Source organism: Artibeus jamaicensis, unplaced genomic scaffold, assembly GCF_021234435.1.
Source record: "Artibeus jamaicensis isolate MK-2021 breed Jamaican fruit bat unplaced genomic scaffold, CSHL_Jam_final scaffold_1964, whole genome shotgun sequence".
Classification (NCBI taxonomy): domain Eukaryota; kingdom Metazoa; phylum Chordata; class Mammalia; order Chiroptera; family Phyllostomidae; genus Artibeus; species Artibeus jamaicensis.
The window spans coordinates 12293298-12305570 of NW_026522030.1; the positions used below are offsets into that span (position 1 = coordinate 12293298).

Here is a 12273-nt window from a genome sequence, read left to right on the forward strand (position 1 = left end):
CGTGAGGATTTTTACATAACGAATTCGTCAGAGTTGTGGCACACTGCCTACTGTGCAGAGTCTCTGGAACCCGAGTATGTTACGACTTGTGAGAAGATTTCTGTGCAGAAGCCTCATCGTCACTGTCACCAAGTTATCTGGTTTGCAAATCAATTTCAACTACACGCAGGTGAAACGTTGCATAGCTACGCCATTAGTGAGCTTCTTGACACACACACAAAATTCTACTCCTTGAGATGTTAGGTTCATGTGGCAACATTGCAGACCGAGACATGGCTGAGGAGCACTAACGAGACCAAGAGACAGCCCACAACTGCCTTAGAAAAGAGAGCGAGCTTCGTCGTGGACCTGGGCCTCGGATAAGCTACTCGGCAGACCAAAATACAGAGAAATCACCCCAACCCTCCCCTGGGGAGCCTCGGGAGGAGTGAGAGGGAGGGGCACAGGACCGTGGAGAAGAGTAAGCACAGAATGGGGATAATCAAGCTCGAAATGTTTAATTGACTTATTGAGCTCTCTGGCAAGCTAAGTCACTAGGAAGCCTGTAGCAGTTTGGCTGGCAACGAAGAAGTGCATGTGGGCACCAGTGCTGAGAGGCCTCCTGGGGGAAGGGAAATCAAAACATATCCTTACCCTCTCTTGTTTGAAATCTGCAAAAGCACCATCTGCATATTTCTGCTTGCTCAAAAGCTGTTTCCTCCTCTCCTGACGTTTGGCACGCTTCTGGAATTCCTCATTGTGAATGTTCAAGTGTGAGGTCAGCTCCGCTGTGCTTTGCAGTTTGCTATCACAATGCTTACACTGGTAGGCGGAGTTCTGCAAGCGGGGGCCATTGCTCAGGATGACAAAGTCCCTCTTCAGGTCCCGGCTGTGGTGGTCAGTATAATGCATGCACAGCAGCTCGGCTGTGCTGAAGGAGAGCTTGAAGCATTTGATGCAGCGGAACGGGAGCCACTCGATCTCCTGAGCTTCACCTCCTTCCACCTCGGTTTTCTCAAAGCTGCCTCTCTCCTCTTCTTCCAGCAGCATCGGCTTCTCGTGCTCGTCAGCGTAGACAGCGGTGAAGTAGCCCCCCAGCTTGCTGGCATGCTGCTTCTTGGGGAACACCCCCGGGTGGCGCTTCATGTAATGGGACACGATGCCCTTCTTGCTAAAGGACTGGAAAGAGCACAGGGAACACTTTTTCTTTTCCACCGCCCGCCGGAGTTCCTCGCTGAGCTGCGGGGAGTCATCCTTGGGTGGGGACGGGATGATGACCTTGTTGGGCTTGTCGCTGATGGTCCTGGAGGCTGCCAGGCAGTGGGTGTAATATGCATCAATATCGTGGCGCTTCTGGTAGTGCGCCGCCAGCCCTTTGCGGATGGGGTTGGTGTAGGCACACAGGGCACACTTGAAGAGGTTGTTCTTGCCCTCGGGCTGGGCTCGGACGTTGTTGTGCTTGATGCGGTAGTGCCTGGCAATACCCTTCCTCGTGGAGCAGAAGTACTTGCAGAGCTGGCACCGGAACACAGTGTGGGAGACCAAGTGCGAGGTAGAGAAGTGAGAAGTGGACATGGCCTCCTCTCCCACCTCCTCCTCAGTGATGGAGACTTGGGAGGGGCTCACTTCAGTGGTTATCTCGGGCTCAAGGGAGACTGGCAGCTTCGGGGGCGACTGGGAAAAGACATCAAATTCAGGCTGATTGTGGTACTTCTCATAGTGGATTTTAAGCTTCTCCAAAGTGCCGTGAGTGTACGGACACAGTTTGCAGCGGTAGGCGCCGTACCCTTGCTTGAAGATCCTGCTCGTCTCTTCCACGTCATTCTGGGCTATGTCGGCAGATTGCTCCACGTCATGCACAAAGTCCTCGGCGGTCACCTTGATGGACGGGTGTCGCTTCTGGTAGTGGGTCAGGACGCCGTGGATGCGGGTGTTGATGTATGGGCAGTGCCTGCACTTGTAGACAGCGCCCGGGTTGATGTCGATGTCCTGGGCAAAGTCAGCAGCCTTCACTTTCATGCCGGGGTGCTTCTTCCCGTAATGGGTGAGAAGGCCATGCAGGTTGTTATACTCTGACTGGCACACTGTGCACTGGTATGGGGTGGAGGAGATGGCGGGGTTGGCCGAAGACAGCTGGATGCTTTTCTCTGGGGAAAGCCTTACATCCTCCGGACATTCAGCTTCCTGTTCGGGAAGTGGAGTGGGCATACTGTTTTCACAATTCACAGGGCCCACCAAGTCTTCAGACGAAGGGATGGGGTTCTCAATATCTTTCTCCTTGATGATATCCAGCAGCACTGACTCGTCACCATTCATGGCCCAGGGGTGGAACGCTTGGTAGTGATTGGTGATGTCCCAGATGGAGATGGCTTCAAAAACACAGTCTCGACATCTGTAGGTTTTGGCTTCAGCTGGCATCATGAGAGAGGGAGGGGATGGGTCTGGCCCAGCCCAGAGTTTGGTGGCCATGTATGTATAGTCAACATAATGCTCTGGGTGCCTCCTTTGGTAATGCAGGAGCAAGCCGCTGGGCTCTGTGTGGGAATAGATGCACCACTCGCAGTGGTAGCCAGCTTCTATCAAGCCATCTAGAAATGCCCACCTCATGATGGACGTGACCGTGGCCTTCAGGGCAGGGTGGTCTTTCTTGGTATGCTTCCTCAGTGCATAGAAGTAGGGGGAGGTATACGAGCACTGCCTACATTTGAGCGCTCGCAGTTTAGTTTTGTCCCGCTCCATACTAGAGGGGGCGACAAGCATGCAACTGGCAGGCTTCTTCTGGTTACGGTCACAGAGGCTTCGGATGGTGGCTGTGTGCTGCCGGATCACATCTGCATTGGCCTTGAAGTCTCGGTGTTTCTTCTGATAATGAATGAGTACCCCTTTGACCGTCCGGTTCCCATAATCACAGTGCTGGCAAAAGAACATCTCATTCTCCACAGGGGGGACATCTCTCTCAGAGCTGCTTCGGTTCAGCTGTTGCATGGGGGCGGGTGGCCGAGGGGAGCCTTGAGGACCCTCAGCCCCTCTCATCATTGTAGCTGTGGGAGGAGCCTGTCTGATATATTTGGCAGTAACCTTTATTTCTGGGTGTCTTTTCTGGTAGTGGACAAGCACTCCCACAACCGACCGATTGCTGTAGGAACAGTGTTTGCAGTAGTAAAGCTCAGTACTGAGGTCTGGTGGTGGGGGTGGTGGGGGGGGTGGGGAACCCATGTTGGACATTTTGGGAGACATTGGAGCACCCACCTCAAATGATAATTGAGAAAGGGCAGAGCCCCTGTCCACAGACACCATTCGCATGGTTTTCTGGATCCTAAAGTAGGAAGCCTTTTCTTCAGGGTGTTTCTTCTGATAATGAACCAAGACAGAATGCATGTTGGGGCTTGCGAATGAGCAAACATCACAGTCGTAAACAACCACGGTGTTAACAGAGGGGTCCTTCTGATTTTCACATTCTGGAGTAAAGGTCTTTGAAGGAGTGTTTTTATTAAACGTAGTGGGCATACCGCCACTATGAGACACGGGAGTGGATGTCACCATGTTCTTGGGTGCCGAATTCAGAATCTCCCTCAGCGTCTGGGATTCCGTGTTCAGCCCTTCCTGCTGCTCCACAACATAGCTTGAAAATATCATCGCGTTGTTAATCTTCACTGTGGGGTGCATTCTTTGGTAGTGTGGCATCAGGCTTCTAACATTCGGGCTCGTGTAGGAACAAAACCGACAACGATAGATCAGGTCCGAATGGTCAAAGTTGAGGACATTCATGGCTTCTGGGTGGTGTTCACCATAATGCTGCTGAAGGTCTTCAAAGTTGGTGTAATCAATGTAGCATTCCAGGCACCTGTACACCGCACTGTGATCGTTGGGGTCCAAGATGTACCTAAAGCTGAATTTAATGTACGGGTGCATTCGCTGATAGTGGGTACTGACACTCCGGGCAGATTTGTTGTTAAAGTCACAGTGTTTGCAATAATAAAGCCTTCCAGAGTCACTAAAGTCTGTATTTTCACTATTGTGCTCAGTTCCATAGATAGGAGTCTGTGTGTTCAGCAGAGCAGTGTTGGGAACTTGGTGATCTTTCAAGTTTGTCGAGGAGCCATAATAATCCTCTTCATCTTCAGAAAGAGTGAGCTCAATCTCAGCCCCATTGGTGGTATTGTAATCATGGGTAACATTTCTGAAGTTGGGCTCCTTCTGCGGCTCACTGGCTTCTCTTGCCCAAATTTGCTGGGCTGCAAAGGGATTGGGCACCTCCATGACTGGCTCTATTGGCTCTTCTTCTCGGTCCAACTCGACCTCTATCTCCACTTCATTGTCTTCCTCTTCTTCCTCATCATCCTCAACATTAATCACTGCATCTTCCTGCTGTTTGGTTTGGTTAATTTTGCTCTGCAGGTTGCTTGCAATCTCATCAATCCTAGTCCTCTTCTTCACAGGTGATAAATCAAGAGGAAAGTCATTAACGAGCTTCCTAGAGGCCTTAGCTACAAAATTGTTCTTGGAGGACAACCCAAGAATTGAGGTCTGACTTTTCTTCACAGTGTTGCTGGAAGAGAGGTGGCTGTCTGTCTCACTTTCCAATGGTAGGCTGGAGGGCTGCCCCTCAAATTTTGGCAAGTTGTCGCAGAACGAGTGTTTGTGCTGCTGATGGACTCTTAGCCCTTTCAGAGTGGTAGTGGAGTAATTACACATGGTGCATTTGTAAGGGTGCAGAGGTGGGGCTTGCATGGAGGGCTGTGGCTGCTGCGTCGGTGGGGGCTGGGGCTGGGGTGGCAACTGATGTGGTGGCTGTAGCTGCGGTGGCTGAGGCTGTGACGGAGGTGGTGGTAGTGGTGGTGGTGGTGGCGGTGGCTGTTGCTGCTGCAAGGGATCCAGCATGACTCCTGACTTCCTCCCGTTGATGCTTGAACTCTCATAAGACACTACACCTTCATTCAGCGAGGAAGAAATGCTTTCACTCTGGGAATTCATAGCATCCCAATCGGACGCTGTACCCGTGTGACACTGTTTGTGAGCCCCCAGTTTTAATGAGCTCTTACAAGTAAACGGACATTCGTCACATTTGTAGACAGCTGTCTTTCCAGATAAGTGAATGTTTTCTATGTGACGGGAGATACTACGTCGATGCATGGTGAGGAAAGGACAAAAGGGGCACTGGAACCTGTTCATAAATCTTCTAAAGGGAATCCCCTTGGTCTCCAATAATTTGTTGCCATCTGAGCCCATCAACTGCTCTGCAGACATGCCTGATGTCTGGTGATCTATAGCATTTAAACCATTCTCACTGTCTATTTCATTTAGCTCTTCATCAGAGCTAGAGTCATTCAGCATACTGTTAGTTTCTAGGTCGGCAGAAGAATTGGTCATGTCAGCCATTCCATAACGGGATCTCTCTGCTAAGTTAACAAGGCCAGAATTGTGAGGTGACTTCGGCTTCATCTGAGAGTAAGACATGGGCGAAAACTTGGAAGCTGAAGAATTGGGTCTCATGATGGAGTTGCTGATGGAGCCCCTGTAGTTAGAGATGTTCGCATTGGGCACCTCCCGGGTTGCAGCATTCATGGACAGATAGCTAGAGTTGGAAGTGGGGCTGGGGGCGTTCTTATTCTGCACATCGGGTAGATTCGTTCCTTCCTGCTGCTGTCTGAGACTGGAAAGGATCTTGACCATACTGCGGTGCTTCTTCATCATGTGGTCACACCAGCGTTCTCGGCGAGGGGTCTGGTAGGTGCACCACTCACAGCAAAAGTTGCCTCGAGACTTGGTCAAAGGCTTGACCATAGATTCCAAGATGCTGCGCTCCACAACCTCCGCAGGCAGTTCCTTGCAGGGATCCTGCAGGGACAAGGGTGGGACCACAGGGTCTGGCATGGGAGCAGGGACAGGAGGGGGAGCAGCGATCTCTTTCAAATTATTTTTGTGATACATCTTCTGATGCTTCATTATTCTCGCCCTCCGTGGTGACTTGTATGTGCAAAACTGACAAGAGAAGACTTTCCCAAATCCCTCATGCATCATGATATTATAATTTAAGGATCCTGGAACAGGGGGTCCTGTCGAACTCCCTTCAGCTTGAGCCCCGTGGACCTTCCTAGTGTGTTCGATGAGGAGGTTTTTTGACCTGAAGTAGCGTACACAGAACTTGCATTGAAAAAACTTGTTTGTTGGTTTGGGATTAGGGGCAACATGCTGACCATAATATCCTGGGCTGTGGCCATAATAACTTCCAGACCCCAATGCAGTTGCATTTTGACCTAAAGAGAAAGCATAAAGTAAGTGGGAGAAGAAAAGCAAAGCAAAAGAGAATTTAAAAATTCAATCATGCAAATCAATTTTTCTTTTCAATTATTCTTCATTAATAAGCATCACACTCAAAAGGCCTAACAGCTCAAGATAAGGCCCTGAGAATATTAACAAAGCATTAATAAACATCCACATGTTGCTTCTCATAGACGTAAGACGAGGGTGTTCAACTGTAGGTACAATTCCCATCAACTCCATTAATGTGTCATACAGCTATAAAAGCACAAGTTTCACCAACTGCAGTATCTATTCTAGAATTTTTAGAGATACTACCTTGTTTTCCAAATGGAAAGGAAACTAAGAGTGGTAAGGAAGACAAAAGAACAATAACCTAGGATACTAAGGAAGAGGAACATGATGCCCAAACCACAAAAATGGTTCAAAAGAAAGAGAAACTCTGTAGAATAGAAGCCGCATGTATGAAGAACCATGGCCACCAGTTCAAAATACATGAGAGTGATGAAATGTATCAGATGTGCTGAGTTTAGTCTAGATTTACCTGATAAATCCTCTGCAATTGCAAATTCATCTTTTATAGAAGAAAACTCCACCTCAGTCTGATTACTGGCATTCATGGACCCAGATCGTGCCTCATTAGCATTGTCTTCGGCAACATCAGTTGGCTGCAGAAATGCCGTGTGGACATCCTGAATGTGTGCCTTGAGATCTTCATAAGATGGAGCTCTGAAGTCACAGCCATCACACTGAAGCACCTCCATGATCTGGGTCTACCCTCTCACATTAGGGACCTGTGGTGAAAGTCAGAACAAAACATTTTAAGGAATGCAGTAAACCCACACCCCAAGTTGATGGGGCGGGAAGGCACTGATGGAAAATATTCTAACACTGCCAGATTTCCCTCACTAAACTGCACCACCTGGAACACTGGCCAAAGGAAGGCAATCAGACATAATGGAGACGATGCCCTTGACTTCGTAGCTTCAAAGAAGGGGGAAAAAAACCTGAACAGATAAACTTTTATTGGCTTGATATAAATATATCCTCAAATGCCACTTGTCAAGGAAACTTGCAAAATTTTAGTAGTTTCTGAAGTTCTTGACCGAATTCAAATTTCTTGGTAAGTTCATTCTGACTTTGGTTCTTTCTGACTTGGACCCATTTTCTTTTTTTGAATTAGAATCCTCTCAAAAGTACAGAGGATGTCCAACCAGAAGAAAAAATTTCAATCTTTACTTGCCATTTTAATATTATAGCACTGATGTTTTATCACTAAATTGTGAATCAGTATTGAATTTCAGCACAGTAGAGAGGACTTTCATTGTACCTTTATTATTTTAATCTTAATACTTTTAAAAAAGAAAAAAATTAAATAATTTCATTTTTTAAATTTATTATCTTAACTGATATTGGGGTATACCTCTTTCCTCTCTTCCCCAAGCACTTTAGTTGGCTTTTTTTTTCCCATGAGCTAAATGTTTATTTGCTTTTTACTACCCACCAATTATAACCTAACAGCTTCTCCAATCTAATTAGGTCATAAACTATTTCTCATGAGGTTCTCAAACAATTAACTTTAAGATGATAATCCAGATTCTTGTTTAAAGTTGCACCTTCATACTTCAATGTACATGAAGGCAACAGAAACTCAACATCTTGAAGAGGGGCTTCTGAGTCATGACTTTATCTTTTCCTATTTCTCTCCTTCACAAATGTGAAGTGCACACTTGGACCAAAACAACCAAAACAAAAAACTGTGAACCTGATGATGCAGAATAAAGAAAAACATGCCCAACTAACTTCATTCTGCTACTTACTATGGGATAGATATATAAAGATAGTTTCACGTTACTCAATGGAGAGTCCATTAAGAAGTTAAAATTGTGGAAGATACGGTCCTTTCTCTTGTAATATATATTCTCAGTTCAGATACCCACATGTTACCATAGTGAGTGAGTTACTTCACTGAGCTCACTCACTGCAAACTCTACTGAGTCATAACAATCTAGAACCAGCTGTCCAAGAACTAACACATCTTTCCATACTTATACTGTGCAGCAACTTTCTCTACATTCATGGGAAAAGATAAATTATTCCTGCAGGAGAACAAAGTCCAGTAATATGTCCATGTAGTAAAAGAAGCCATGGTGGGAGGATTTTCCATGAAAGAATGTTCCTGCTGATAGCCTACTAAAATAACTTCTGGCAAGTCCAGCTCTGGACAGACGGAGCTTGCCGAGTGAGAGGCAGATATTCACCTCTTCTTTCTTCCAGCAACTTATCCTTTTTCAATAAACACTGAACTGTGTACCAGAGTCTTTTCAGCTAACTAAGTCTCAATATTCCAGATACACAAGCTTTTATGTCTAAGCACCAACCCAAATTGTGTGGAAGAGGTTGCTATCAGCTCTGGATCAAATTACAGCAGTCACTGAGGCCCCACCCCACTTCTTTCCGCACAGTCCATTAGACCTGAAAACAAATTTTTCCATGGTGCAGACGACTCCTGCATTTAGAACACTTCACAGGAAAAAAAAAAAAAAAGCAGATCATCCAGTGTGCACGCCCCATCCCCCAAGCTTAGTCCTTTCATCTCAGCCAAACAAGCCACAGCTCTGCTGAATGTGTTTATCACACTTTCAAGAGATAGGAGCTCCTGCGTCACTGGAGCCCTAAGACTCCACTAAGCTGCCCTCGTCCTCTGAGCTTTGGGAGCAGCCATTTTAGCTCAGCTTCTCCGAGCACAACATGGCTTCGCTGGGACTCAGCTAGGCTGACAATCAGCAAAGAACACTCAACGAGCAGGCTGGGCTCCTCCTAGGCTCTTCTCCTCCCAACAAAGAATGAACTGTTCTCATTTCTTTCCGAGAAGCTGCACCTTTCTCTTCCTCAAATGTCATGCACCAAGATCTCCGAAGGTTCTATTATGCCATGATTGATAGGCTTGTCTGTGCGCCCCAGTAGAGCACTGGTTATTACCAAATGACCCTGGATCAGACCCTGGAGGACAGCAGGATTTGGGGGTGGGGTGGGGGAACCTCCAGAATGCCTTGGCTTCTTGGGAGTCGTCCTTCCACACACAGAAGACATACCATCCGACTCTGCTTGCCAGATTCCAAAGTCTAATGACCTTTGTTAATCACCAGCCAGTCTGTCTGCATCAGCAGACCCTGCCAACAGACACACCCTTCAACACAAAGGCTGTAGCTATTCCTTTTAAAAGAGGTTCTCTGAAAGCTCCATTGTGTAGCCCAGAGGAAAACAAAATCTCTTCCCTTCGAAACTTCAAGCCTTTAGAAATAATGCAACAAAAGCCCTTCTGCTGTGTGTCTCTTGGAAAGTTTGAGCCTGGTTTGCACAACATCAACAAAAATGACAGCTCTGCACAAGAAAAGCAGGGCACCTCCAGCATTAAGTCATCCACCCAGAGGTGAAATTCATCTCTCTAGGCTGTCTTCGAATACCTTGGTGTCTTCGGAAGCTGCTAAAGATTGTAAATTCACTGGGTGCAAACACAAACCAACAGTCTCCTTGTTCTGCTACAAAGGAGATTAGAGGGTTATGAGATGAGGGGGGAAAAAGCCACTGATTTGGAAAAAGAAGAGATGATGAAAGTGATTTCCTAATGGGTTCTAGCTTTCATGTTGTTGCAGGCTGTACCTCAAAAATAGCTCAGAGCCTTAGAAGAGGTTAATCTCCAGGCTGCTGAGAGAACCAGCACCAGGTACAGCCGAGTGGCCTTCAATTTGATGTCAGCACCAAGTACAGAAATGAGGATATCGCCTCCTTTAAAAGCCATTTTGCCTTTGTGCACACATATCTCCTGAAGACGCTGACAGCAGAAAACAGAAATTGCCAGCAGGCCCTAAACAATCAAAGAAACAGAAACTTGATGTGTTCATGAGACTGAGGATGTACTCGTGTCCAAGAAGTGAGAGGAGGAGGAGGAGGAGGAGGAGAAGGGAGTAGGGGAGGGGAGAGATGATGAAAACTGGGCCTGAGGACGGCCCAGCCATCAACCCGAGTACGTGTTTGCAGCAGATGGTAATCCTCTTGAGAAACCAACAACGACGAGGAAAGAGATGAGAAATAAGCTCTGCATAATTGACTGCTCCCTCAACCCAGAAAGAGCAGCAACCCTAAACGCTTAAACTAGACCGAACTGCTACACAATGATGATTTAAAATCAAAAGCCTTGATCTCCTATGTGCTTACGTCGTTTAGAAATACTGTGATAATGAGATTAGCAATATTTTTTTCCCTCTCACTGACCAAATCAGCAAAATCAAAAGCAGAAGAAGCTTCTAAACTAAAAAGAAATGCTAGTTCAAAAGGTCATGAGGTGAATCTACATATCAAACAAGCACCAGGCACCTCCCCACCCCCCATCTCCTATCCCCAATACAATTATTTCCATCGGGTGACGGGAGTCCATGTACCTCCCATGATGACACCAGCTGAGTGAATATGGATTCATTCGCAAATAACCTCACGCCCACTGTCATTAGTCCTCTTAACCTGAAACCCCTAGACCATTCTAATTACTCATTACTCTTCAGTTCTACTTATTATCCGTTGTTGAGTTGTTCAATTTACATATACAGTTTTGGGATTTCAAAATGTGGGATTCTGATGGGAACCCCCAAATCCAATTTTTCTTATTTGACAAACTCTTGATGTCCTTTTAAAAGAAAATCCAAATATTTTGTTAAAGGTTTGGAATGTACACCTGAGAATGGGGAGAGGAAGGTTAGGGACACAGGCTGCTATTTTCCCACCTGAAGGACACAAATTTGAATATATACCCCCTGTCCACACACTTTCTGTGCTCAGAATTCCTGGGATCCATTACGCTCCCGTTTTCCTCCTGTGAAGGGGAAAGGAGACAACCCACAGGTCCATGGTGAGTCCTTCCAGCTCACTGCCCAGAAGTAACTAGAAATGGGGGAGAGGCGCCCTAGATACCGCACTGCGTTCTGTTCTGACCCACACTGGCCTAGGTTAATTTGGCTGGCACAGCTCTTTGTTTGCAAGGCCCAGGAGCAGAAACGTGGTCTTCAAGTCAAAATCCCAACTGTCTCCAGGAAGACTCCAAATTGACACGCAGGCCTTGCCTGGTTCTAACCTGCTCTCTGACTGCAGGATTGCAGACCAGAAATAAAGCTGAGAGCACCCCAGCCACAGGGACTCAGCAGCAACTAATTATAACTTTCAAAGCCTCTGAGAAACAGAACCAGAAACACCATCCTCATACCTTTCCTCTGTCCACTCCAGAAACCTAGTTTCACTTACCAGACACAGAACTCCCCAGTTCTCCCGAATCACAGTTCTGATAAGAGGCTTTAGTTAGCATCTGTTGTTGGTGCCTTTCTTACTTTCCTTTCCTATGAGTAGGAACACTAATTATCTAAGGGCAGGTAGTGGGATGCATAAACTTTGGAATAGTTCAGCTAGAAAGCCAGAGAAATCAGGAGCTTCAAGATCTTCCTACAAATATATATGCAGATCAGAAACTGTTGATACGATGAATTCAAAGAGCTGTGTGGGATGTGTGGGGAGGTTAATGTTTCTATTTGCAAGCCCCGGGACCATGGTTTGGGAGGAATTTTCATGCTCAGGATGAAAAATGGGGAAGGGGAATCACTAATTAATCCACTTGTGAGTGTTGGGTTGCTACTCTTAGCAACAAGGGGTGTTCTAACATATCACTATTTTTATCATTTACTCTCATTGTGGTTAAAAGTGGGAATCCTAATAATTGAAAATGCAAATATAGTTTCTCTCCCATATATATATATTATGTCAATTTAATTTGAACTCAGATGTGAGCATGTGAACTCCAAATGAACACATCTACTGGCAAAATAAACCAACAAAGGACACCCGAAACAAACTACCTCCATCGATCCCACAGCATTTGGTACCACTATAGATCCTGGCTCACCATGTGGTGTCTTCAAGTGTCCTATCAAATGTTTATACTGTGTGCTACATGATCTAAGCAGTTCTGTATACTCTTGGCAATTCACC

General features: G+C 46.4%; 1 protein-coding gene across 14 annotated transcripts in view; it reads right to left on the minus strand.

The window, feature by feature from the left end:
* The window catches only part of ZNF462 (zinc finger protein 462), a 139749-nt gene that overhangs the window by 77467 nt on the left and 50009 nt on the right, over window positions 1-12273 (minus strand). For 13 of the 14 annotated variants that reach the window (XR_005083558.2, XR_005083560.2, XM_037152648.2 and 10 more), the window contains 2 exons: window positions 6785-7034; window positions 634-6236 (listed from right to left, as the gene is read on the minus strand). Coding sequence is in view for 12 of the 14 variants with exons in the window: in XM_037152648.2 (XP_037008543.1) it covers window positions 634-6236; window positions 6785-7004 (5823 nt within the window). In the remaining 2 variants the exon portion in view is untranslated. The remainder of the gene's footprint in view (window positions 1-633; window positions 6237-6784; window positions 7035-12273) is intronic. The other variant, XM_037152654.2, reaches the window with a different exon arrangement.